General features: G+C 38.6%; 1 protein-coding gene across 6 annotated transcripts in view; it reads right to left on the bottom strand.

The window, feature by feature from the left end:
- cald1a (caldesmon 1a) overlaps positions 1–12222 on the bottom strand; it is a 112831-nt gene that overhangs the window by 53173 nt on the left and 47436 nt on the right. For 5 of the 6 annotated variants that reach the window (XR_009066685.1, XM_057855033.1, XM_057855034.1 and 2 more), the window contains exon 2: positions 1675–1760. Coding sequence is in view for 5 of the 6 variants with exons in the window: in XM_057855033.1 (XP_057711016.1) it covers positions 1675–1760 (86 nt within the window). In the remaining variant the exon portion in view is untranslated. Of the gene's footprint in view, positions 1–1674; positions 1761–3702; positions 3791–12222 lie in introns of those variants that run through there. The other variant, XM_057855035.1, reaches the window with a different exon arrangement.

Raw genomic sequence — 12222 nt, 5'->3', positions numbered from 1 at the left:
AAGTGACGTGGGTGCGTCAGTTTGCCCCGACACCGCCATGTGTGCAATAATGAAATATTGCTCATTCGGCGCACAGAATCAAAATCGAAACTTGTACGGCTCATTCTTTTCTTCATTTTATTTTTTTATGACTGTGGTCAAGCCCGCTTCGTGCTTAAAAGCAGAGTTCATGCTAGGCGCTAATGCCTCCATGGCTGCTGTCCTCTATGCCCCTTGCTCTTTGCTGACATAATTGCTGCATGAATTCCGATTTGGAGTCTTGACAGCTCAGACCGCCAGTCACGTTCTGAAAAAATGTGGCCCAGATCGGATTTGTACCACATACGAAAGTGACTCGGATCGGATTTGAAATACTCCACTTCTATGCGACTTGTCTCGTTCAGAACGTCAAGTTAATGCCTGACTCGAGTCGGAAAAACACGAAAAAATCGGATTCGTGCATTAAGACCTGTAGTATGAACCTAGCCTGAATGACATCTGTCATAAGCATTCGTGATGCCCATGATAGTGTCATGTCATAAATATGACCCATCTTATTACAGTCTTATGACGCCACTGTCAAATACAGTGTTGCCACATACCATAACAAGCGATTAATGAAACAACTAGGACAGCAACTGACTACATGATTATGAAAGAACTTGGATTTTGATTGTAATTTAACATCCGTAGCACTGCAATGCATGCTAGGAGGCATGTGTTGCCCACTAACCCAAATAAATCAACAAATAAGTCGCACTGGACTATAAGCCGCAGGATTCAAAATGACGGGAAAAATTATAGTCTGAAAATTACCGGACTCGAGTTAATCGATTAATCGTTGCAGCACGACAGTTTATATCACCATTTCAATGTTTAGTCACACCCCCACCTCTAATCGTCAGGAAGTTACCTGATATCATCAGGAAGTGACGAAGAAAAGCATGAAAGCATGAGTTAATTTTAGAATCGTCAAATTAACATCATAATTAACAAAGTTAAAGCTTATTTTTCTTTAATTACTTGCCTTATACAGGTTTCAATGAGTTCACTTCATGTGGTTTGATATAGTGAGACACTTCTCTGAGATAGAGGAGAGGACTGACCTTGGCTGTTATTTCCATCCTTATCAAACTCTTCCTAAGTGGTCTAATGCTGCCGCATTGATGAGGAAACTTTTGTTAAAAAAAAAAAGGAAGGAAAGGCTTGGCACATTGTTCTATTATATAAGAAAAAAAAAAACCTTTTCGTACAATCTTTTATGCCTGCGCTTGGCACGTTACCACTCAATCACTTGTTGGAATGGGCTTTAGTTTAATCAATTTGGTCTATTGAATCACAGGGAAGTTCAGAGGGCCTGAGATATAATTGAAAGGAAGAGCGGGAGGGCATGATTGAGCGTTCCCACTTAAAGGTCATCAAAATGCTTATCTGATTGCTTATCAACCTTTTTTTTTTTTTTTTTTTTTTTTTTTTTTAAATTATTCTCCTCCTGTTTGCCAAAATATGCTTTTAAAAAGCGCTCAAGGAGGCCTTGAGCATTTTTAATACAACACTGGCATCTCGTCCAAATTGGCATCCACATCAGACGAGCAGTTTCGCTCCACTGAGTTCTCTCGAGTGGGATGATTTTAAATGGTAACTGGGATTCAGGTGATCACTTTTGGGGAAAGGGTGACAACAGTGGGGGCTTACCGTTCAGCTTCCAGGCGCATCTCCTCCCGCTTCTGCCTTCTCAGCTCCCGGCGGCGCTCAAAGTCCATTTCATCCATGGTTGTACCCTGGGAGGTGACAGGAAAAAAAGGTTGTAAAAAATGTATAAGCCAAAATAGGGCTGCACGACTAGCTGATTAATAGATAACTATCCGACTATTGTTATACTTTTTTAAGGCTCCTAATAATATATTTCAGACATATTTGACAAATATTTTTTTTTTAAATAACCAACTTTATTATGCTTAAAATTTTTTTTTCAAACACATCATTTCTTAAATGTTTATAGTCATATATTTATTTTTACCATTTTCTTATATCTTGAATGTTTATATTCATATATTTATTATTTTTACCATTTTCTTATCTTTATTGTTTTTAAGAAAAAAATCCTAAAAATATTTTCTAAATATGGGAAAACAATCATTTAAAAATGAGATAAGTGTATGGTAAGGTAAGACAAATTTTTAATCGTGGAAAAAAAAATCTATTTTGGAAATATATACTTTATATTTTTTATCCTTTAACTTTAAAAAGTTAAAAAAAAAAAGAAAAAAAAAAGAAAAAAAACTTTTAAAAAACGTTTTTTCCATATATTTTTAAAATTTGTTTCATTTCTGTATGTACAGTAGTTTTTGATACATATATATTTTAAATATGTTAAGTCATTTAAAAAAAAAAATATTTTTTTTTTATTTGAATTTTTTAAAAATGGGAAAAAAAGGAAAACGATAAAATATATACAGTACTTTAAATTTAGTATTTCTTTATTCTAAATTTTTTAAGTTTTTAAAAATAAAAACATTACAAAAAACTAACCCATTTCTTATACGTTTTTATTCATATATATATCCTATTATTTTAATTTTTTTCTTGATAGCTTTAAATAAAAACAAAAAAAAATATCCTAATTATAAAAATATTTTTTCATGTTATTTAAAATTTCATACTTATAATTTTTATTTAAACTTTTTGAGATCAAGCAAAAATTCTACTTATGAAATCGATACTTTAAATCAAAGATGTTTTTTATCCTTAAATTTTAAAAAAGATTTTTTAAAGTGAAAAACGAGAAAAACGCATTCACTTCTTGTTTTGTTCACATTTATTATTTATATCATTTGCTTGATAGTTTTAATTAAAATAGGTAAAATGAAATATCTTTTTAGAAATAATTATATAAAATACTTTTAATTTTTACATATATTAAAACAAAATCATTAAAAAAGTATTAACTCTATTTTATTCTATTTTTTAAAAATATGCTGAAAAAACATTTTAAAATTATTACGACTGCAATTTCATATATCTTCAATTGATTTTTTTAAATATTGTTTTAATAAAATGTATGCATTTTTTTGGATATAGTATGTATTAAATAGATAAATGTAAAAAAAAAAACTTTATAATATTAAAAAGATATTCAGAAAAAAAAAAACAGTAGATTAAGTATATACAGTGGGGAGAACAAGTATTTGATACACTGCCAATGGGAAAACCCATTGGCAGTGTATCAAATACTTGTTCTCCCCACTGTATGTACACACACATATATATATATATACTGTAGATATGTGGATACATACAACATACAAATACGAGTTGATAAGTCAATTGATTCGTCGATAATCAAAATAATAGTTTGCGTCAACTGTAAATCAAACATCTTAGCCCAACCCGTGTTGGAAACTGTGCCAACACTGAACGGAGCGCCGACCGGACAGAATAAGCGGAAGGACAAGTCACCGCAGGACGTTAAAAGCATTCTCCTGAAAAATACCCACTGAGGGGGGGGGGGGGGGGGGGGGGTACGTGTGCGGCCGGGCGGGGAGACCACCCAGGAGCCGCCGGGCTGAGCGTCATCCGTCTGTGATCTCTGCTCAACCACCGGTAGAATAAAACAAACTCTAATTAAGCACTCGAAAAGAAGACAACGGAGTGGCATAAATACAGTGCCGTTTCTCCAAAAGTACAATGTGATGGTGCAGAACAAAAAGGATCAGATAATACCTTCAAAAAGCGAGCCAACAAGAGTCTTTTCCTTTACGCAACTGACATAACAGCTACGTTTTCTCCCACAGAGCCGTCTACAAAAATTCCTGCCCCCTTCCCCTCCTAGTTTCTTGTCCCTCCTTCTATCCCTCAGTGACCTCCTTCCTTCTCCCCCTCTATCGGTGCAGCTTATGCTTCCTGTGTTGTTTACCCAGAAAAACGCTCTCTGAGGACATGACTTGGCTCTTCAGCCTAACTTCCGGCGCCTTCTTTTCTGCCTGGCTAGCTAGCAAGCTAGTTTGTACTCATGTGTTCAAGATTAGAACAGGATTATTATCGAAACTTGCAGTGTATGTTTAATTTGAGACAAAAGGCAATTTGGGGTTCATAAGGTCAAAAGTCACAGGGGTCAGAAATAGGGCTGCAGCTATAGATTATTTCAGGAGTCGATTAATCTATTAACTAGTTGAATCATATGCAGGCACTAAAGATGTCCCGATCGATCGGCATCAGATCACGTCATTTTCAAAGTATCGGAATCAGCAAAAAAATATCGGACATGCCTTTTTTTAATATATATATACTTTTAAATTAAATCGTTTTCTAATTGTATTTAACGTTACAGTAGGGTTATTACATTTATCGCGTTAACGACAGTAATTATTATTATTTTTTTAATTAATCACGTTAAAATATTTAACGCAATTAACGCATGCGATGCACGACCCACTAACGCATTGTCGTGTTCAATCTATAATGGCGCCGTTTAATCTATATATAGAGCTAAATGGCAGCGTACAATGAGTAGAGAGAATTTTGGCTGCCTTTGGAGCCTTTTTTTAATTAGCTAAAGCCTTACAATTTCCCTCTCCACAATTGGAAATATTGTGGGAAGCAATGTGGGGAAGAAAGGTAGTAGTTGATCTTTTTCTTAACACCCTAAGTTATTTCCCAAAGCAGAGAAGATATATCAATTGGTACCACTACGCACAGTCATGGTTGCACTTCCCATCATGCATTTGGGCAGAACAGTTAAATGGCTACAGTATCATTTACTGAAAGCTCAACAAATACACTAGATGGCAATATTTAGTCACAATATACAAAGTCACATTTATCCTTTAAGAATTACAAGTCTTTCTATCCGTGGATCCCTCTCACAGAAAGAATGTTAATAATGTAAATGCCATCTTGAGGATTTATTGTCATAATAAACAAATACAGTACTTATGTACTGTATGTTGAATGTATATATTCGTCCGAGTTTTATTCATTTTTTTCTTAATGCATTGCCAAAATGTATATGATCGGGAAAAATTATCGGGAATGATTGGAATTGAATCGGGAGCAAAAAAAGCAATCGGATCGGGAAATATCGGGATCGGCAGATACTCAAACTAAAATGATCGGATCGGGAGCAAAAAAACATGATCGGAACAACCCTAATTGGCACCCTTGCAATTTATGTCAGATAATGCTAAATTTCTCCCAAAAATGGTTGCAATTACAAATGCTTTGGTCGTAATATCTTCAGTTATTTTGCTTGCAATGAAAATATACAAAAGAAAATCATTTATTTTTTAAAATCATTATCATTTTACACAAAACAAAAAATGGGCTGGACAAAAGTATTGCCACCCTTAGCCAAGTACTTAGTAACACAACTTTTAGACAAAATAACTGCAAAAAACCGCTTCTGGTATCCATCAATGAGTTTCTTACAATGCTCTGCTGGAATTTTGGACTGTTCATCTTTGGCCAATTGCTCCAGGTCTGAGATTTGAAGGGTGCCTTCTCCAAACTGCTATTTTCAGATCTCTCTACAGGTGTTCTATGGGATTCAGGTCTGGACTCATTGCTGGTCACTTTAGAAGTCTCCAGTGCTTTATCTCAAACCATTTTCTAGTGCTTTTTGAAGTGTTTTGGGTCCTCCTGGAAGACCTATGACCTTTGAGGGAGGCCCAGCTTTTTCATACTGGGCCCTAAATTATGCTGCAAAATTTGTTGGGAGTCTTCAGACTTCATATTGCCATGCACACGGTCAAGCAGTCCAGTGCCAGAGGTAGCAAAGCAACCCCAAAACATCAGGGCACCTCCAGCAAGTTTGACTGTGGGGACCGTGTTCTTTTCTTTTAAGGCCTCGTTTTTCCCCCTGTAAACTATGTTGAAGACTTTTACCAAAAAGCTCTACTTTTGTCTCATCTGAGCAGAGAACATTCTTCCAAAACTTTTTTGGGTTTCCAAGGTAAGTTTTGGCAAACTCCAGCCTGGCTTTTTTATGTCTCTGGGTATCCTACCATAGAGTCCAGTCCATTTCATTCAGACGCCGACGGAGAGTACAGGTTGACACTGTTGTACCCTCGGACTGTGGGACAGCTTAAACTTGTTGGGATGTTGGTTGAGTTTCTTTATCCACCATCCGCACAACTTTTCATTGAAATCTCTCGTCAATTTTTCTCTTCGGTCCACATCTAGGGAGGTTAGCCACAGTGCCATGGGCTTTACACTTATTGATGACACTGCGCACGGTAGATACTTGAACATTCAGCTCTTTGGAGATGGACCTGTAACCTGAGATTGCCCATGCTTACTCACAATTTCGCTTCTCATGACCTCAGACTGTTCTTCGGTCTTCTTTCTTTTCTCCATGCTCAATGTGGTACACACAAGGACACAGGACAGAGGTTCAGTCAACTTTAATCCATTTTAACTGGCTGCAAGTGTGATTTAGTTATTGCCACCACCTGTCATGTGCCACTGGCAACAGGTGCTGTTAATTACACAAATTAGAGAAGCATCACATGATTTTTCAAAGGGTGCCAATACTTTTTGTCCGGCCCATTTTTGTGTAAAATGATAATGATTAAAAAAATTTTCATTCTTTTTTTGTGTTTTTTCATTGCAAGCAAAATAACTGAAGATATTACTACCAAAGCATTCGTAATTGCAATCATTTTGGGAGAAATTGAGCATTATCTGACAGAATTGCAAGGGTGCCAATAGTTTTGGGCACCACTGTAACTGAAATCATGATATCATGCAAATAACGTTGCTTAAAAGTTGGTGGGGACAGTTTGAGCATCCTGAAAATTTGGTAGTGTTGTATCGCTACTTTTCCTATGCAAACCCTTACGCCCTTGATATATTTGTACATGAGTGTTTTAAATTATGTTTTTAAATGGCCAAGTTTTCCAAAATAGCACTTTTAAGTTTGAAACAGATATTTTTGCTCAAGGTTACCATACGGTGAGAAACTGAGCTGTAGGCTAGCGTTCCCCTTTATTTAAAATACCACTGACAAAACATACAAGAGAACTTTATTCTAACTGGTCATTGCCGACTGGTAATTTAAAAGCTAAAGAAGAAGCGTACGCATTCCTAGAATCGCTACGCGAACATCATGTCAAATGAAGAGGTAAGTTAGCACAATTAGTGTAAGGGTTTTAGTCGGGGAAAAATACACATATAATGTATTTTAATTCCTGATGCATTCATTCATTTGGAGGTCAAATTGCATTGCTTATTCTACTCCAAGGCTTATCATTCATTATCACTGTGTGCCATTCTAATGGCTTTCGGAAAATGATTCTATGCCAGCGAAATCACGTTTTGCTAAATCTGTCACAGGATGAGAATGGTAGGGACGATGGATGGGAGCCGATTTCAATGCTAGCTGACAGGAAGGGAGTGGCTGGGGGAAAAAAAAAAACGTCACCAACTTTGCACTTTAGGTTGCTCAAGACTATGAAATGTGTTCCTTTTCTCTCTCTCATTCCGACTGTTATTATTTGCAAAAAATGTGGGTGGTCTCTAGTGCTATACACATCATTTCATGCAAGCCAGAGGCCTCCCTCTGGGTTCTTTACTTTAGCGTTTTCCATTTAAAAGCCCTAAATTCTCCTGATATTGCATTTATTCAATAAAACCTATTTAACGTATCATTAGTTACAGCCACAGCTGGAGTATATCTCCTTTTCTTGTTAAGTCTTGCTATATGATCCGTATGTGTTGGTTCTGTTGATCAACCTTATCTTTTAGTCGTTACATTCACGAGCATATTTTTTTTTCAAGAGACAGTCTGGAGTAACTAATGTACTGTGTCTCCCTTGGCGTACCCCGTATAGTGTGTGATTAGACTGGTGCTGTTTGGAGGCCTTGTCACTTGTGCTTAGTGTTCTCGGCTCGTTTTAATTACAGTTGCATGCGTAGCCAGCGCTAATTGGCCCTTGCCCACAGTCACAGACAACGCTATCTTAACATCCAAATATAGAGATAGTGAATTACTGCAGTGTTGAGAAATCTAGCTCATTATTCTGTCACAGTGGTTGTGCAACGGTTAGATCAGCCTGTACTTAATGTGGTTGGTTATGGATGCATCTCCTATTTACTGAATTCAAACACTAGGCAACACTGTTTATCACTCATCACTGTACAGTGGGGCAATAAGTATTTAGTCAACCACTAATTGTGCAAGTTCTCCCACTTGAAAATATTAGAGAGGCCTGTAATTGTCAACATGAGTAAACCTCAACCATGAGAGACAGAATGTGGGGAAAAAAAACAAAACAGAAAATCGCATTGTTTGATTTTTAAACAATCAAACAATTTTTGGGGCCATCTTATCTCACCGATGCTCTGGTTCCATACTGCCCCAACAGACCACTCCGCTCTCAGAATGCAGGTCTACTGGCAGGTCCCAGGGTTTCTAAAAGTACTGTCGGAGCTAGAGCCTTTAGCCACCAACCCCCTGTTTTATGGAATCAGCTTCCAGCTAATATTAAAGAAGCCGAGACAGTCTGCACATTTAAGATTAGATTAAAAACGTTCCTATTCGACAAAGCTTATGGTCAGGCTAGTTGAAGTCGGAGTAGACTCACAGTTTAGTCTAAGCTGCACTAGAAGCTATAATGCTGGCGGAAGTACAGCCACTCCTTTTTCTCACTCTACCTACCACTTGTCTTACTTTATTTCTATTTTCCAATGTTAATATCTAGTTGTCTAGTCTCTTCATCACTAGTCACCTGGGGAGGGGCTATTTTTCAGCTGCAGCCTCCTGACTGTCCGGACCCCTGGCTGGATGGACGTCCTCGTTGCTACCCCCATCTCATCTGGCTAGATGGACCGCTTCTTGTTCCTTTACTTCACTGCATCTTTACGGACTGTAACTTCGCCTGCTAATTCCCATTTGCAGTCCTGGTGCTTCATGTCTATCCGTCCTGGGAGTGGATCTCTCCTGACTGTGGTACTCCCCAAGGTTTCTCATTTTCTCCCAAAGACTCTGGAGTTTTTGGAGTTTTTCCTTGCCGACATGGAGGGTCTAAGGATGGGGGATGCCCAGGACTTGAACTTTATTTATTCATCTTTGTTGCTTCATTTGCCGTTTCTGATTGTGTATCATATTGCCTCTGCAAAGCACTTTGAGACAACCTTGGTGTGATTTAGGGCTATACAAATAAATTGAATTGAATTGAATTAAATTCATTTCCAAATTAGAGTGGAAAAGAAGTATTTGGTCACCTACAAACGAGCAAGATTTCTGGCTGTCAAAGAGGTCTCACTTCTAATGAGGTCTAACGAGGCTCCACTCGTTGCCTGTATTAATGGCACTTGTTTTAACTCATTATCAGTAAAAAAGACACCTGTCCACAATCTCAGTCAGTCACACTCTAAACTCCACTACGGCCAAGGCCAAAGAGCTGTTGAAGGACACCAGAGACAAAATTGAAGACCTGCACCAGGCTAGGAAGACTGAATCTGCAATAGGTAAAACGCTTGGTGTAAAGAAATCAACTGTGGGAGCAATTATTAGAAAATGGAAGACATACAAGACCACTTTGATAATCTCCCTCGATCTAGGGCTCCATGCAAGATCTTACCCTGTGGTGTGAAAATGATAACAAGAACGGTCAACAAAAATCCCAGAACCACACGGGGGGGACCTAGTGAATGACCTACAGAGAGCTGGGACCACAGTAACAAGGGCTACTATCAGTAGCACAATGCACTGCCAGGGACTCAAATCCTGCACTGCCAGACGTGTCCCCCTGCTGAAGAAAGTACACGTCCAGGCCCGTCTACGGTTCGCTAGAGAGCATTTGGATGACCCAGAAGAGGACTGGGAGAATGTGCTATGGTCAGATGAAACCAAAACCAGGTTCTCGTGTTTGGAGGAGAAAGAATACTGTATTCCATCCAAAGAACACCATACCCACTGTGAAGCATGGGGGTGGAAACATCATGCTTTGGGGCTGTTTTTCCTGCAAAGGGACCAGGACGACTGATCTGTGTAAAGGAAAGAATGAATGGGGCCATGTATCGAGAGATTTTGAGTGAAAATCTCCTTCCACCAGCAAGGGCATTGAAGATGAGACGTGGCTGGGTCTTTTAGCATGACAATGATCCAAAACACACAGCCAGGGCAACAAAGGAGTGGGTTTGTAAGAAGCATTTCAAGGTCCTGGAGTGGCCTAGCCAGATTCCAGCTCTCAACCCCATAAAAAAAATCTGTGGAGGGAGTCGAAAGTCTGTGTTGCCCAACGACAGCCCCAAAACATCACTGCTCTAGAGGAGATCTGCATGGAGGAACGGGCCAAAACACCAGCAACAGTGTGTGAAAAGCTTGTAAAGAGTTACAGAAAACGTTTGGCTTCCGTTATTGCCAACAGAGGGTACGTAACAAAGTATTCAGATGAACTTTTGGTATTGACCAAATACTTATTTTCCACCATGATTTGCAAATAAATTCTTTAAAAATCAAACAATGTGATTTTTCTGTTTTTTTCCCCCACATTCTGTCTGTCATGGTTGAGGTTAACCCATGTTAACAATTACAGGCCTCAAATATTTTCAAGTGGGAGAACTTGCACAATTAGTAGTTGACTAAATACTTATTTGCCCCTCTCTATGTGTAGCTGTACCATGTACAATCACAATAAAGGCTTTCTACTGTATTCTAGTATTATATTCTAAGACTAGTTTTCTATAGAATATCTATGGAGTCATAGCTGTGCAGGTGTCCAGGTGAAGACAGGCATTCAGGCTATGTGAAATGCAAGCAAACGCGCTAGCACAAAGCCCGTCTTTCAGTCCGTGAAGACATTTCGCTGTGGTAAATGACAGGCCCCGTGACCTGATCCCAAAGGGTAGCCGACCAAGCGTGTCCAATGGAGGTTTACGGGCTGAGATATCGCGGTAATGCACAGTATTTAATCATTAGTTCATGATAATAAGACGATCTTACAGACGATAAGGCTGGTGCAGTAAGAGAGGAAGAGAAAGAGGGAATAAAGACAGCAATAGGCCTAATGCATGCCTGTAGGCGCTGAAGATGAACAGCTGTTTTGGCAGAGGCTCATGAGACAGTTTGAGTTGTGTAAACGTTTTCTGCGGGCGAAGTAGTCTCCTGACAGTAGAGCAGAGAAAGATAACAAAACAAAACTGCACTTAAGGGTGTCTGTGCTTCATTTATTACACCAATTAGTGACAAATTTACATTTTTACGACGCTTAAAGTGATACCGCTAGTAACAACGATACAACGAGGGTCCATGTCTGGCCCGCGGTCCTTAAGTTTGACACCTGTCGAGTGTATTACGGACTCGAGGGGATTAGATTGGAAGGGAGTGCACATGTGTGATTTCCATCAGTGCCCACAGTGGTCTGGCTTGGAACGCGGGCCGAGTGGTTGCGGTCGTTTTTGCTATGCACCTTCGGCAGCATAAACACTTTGACGCTGATCTGGGAGAAGAGCATTCATGAACTCGCTGGAGGTTTTTGGGCGGCCCGGCCAAGATATTGCGTTCTTTCCATTTCTGCCTGTGCCTCTCCGGGCTTCATTTGTCATCGGCTTTTCTCCGCCTCCCACTTAAAGGACGACCTATACATCGACGGGATGATTTATTAGCTAATCTGATTGTGCCTTAGCATATCTGTGGTTGGCTTGGGACAAAATGGTGGGATTTTGCCCCTAGAATTTGAGTTTACAGGCTCGGGCTAGCACAAAAAAAAAAAAAAAACAATGTTTAGTAAAGATGTCCCGATCCATCGGCATCCCGATCGATCGGGTCCGATCACGTCATTTTCAAAGTATCAGAATCGGCAAAAAAATATCGGACATGCCTTTTTAAATATATATATATATATATATATGTATATTATATTTATATTTTATATTTTTAAAATGTGTTTTATTTATATACATATATATATATATTTTTGAATGAAATCGTTTTCTAATTGTATTTAACGTTACAGACAAAATGTCTTACACTCATCCAGAGTCTTTAGTTTTGGCTTAAAGTAGGGCTATCAAATTTATCGCGTTAACGGCAGTAATAACTTTAAAATATTTAACACAATTAACGCATGCGCTGCACTACCCACTCATGCATTGTCGCGTTCAATCTATAATGGCACCGTTTTACGTATACATAGAGCCAAAACGCAACGTAAAATGAGTAAAGAGAATTTTGGCAGACTTTGAAGCCTTTTTTTAATTGGCTAAAGCCTTACAACCCTTCCCTCAACAATTAGAAATTTC

Source organism: Corythoichthys intestinalis, chromosome 13 (genome assembly GCF_030265065.1).
Source record: "Corythoichthys intestinalis isolate RoL2023-P3 chromosome 13, ASM3026506v1, whole genome shotgun sequence".
Lineage (NCBI taxonomy): Eukaryota > Metazoa > Chordata > Actinopteri > Syngnathiformes > Syngnathidae > Corythoichthys > Corythoichthys intestinalis.
This window is presented reverse-complemented; position numbering and strand designations above follow the sequence as displayed.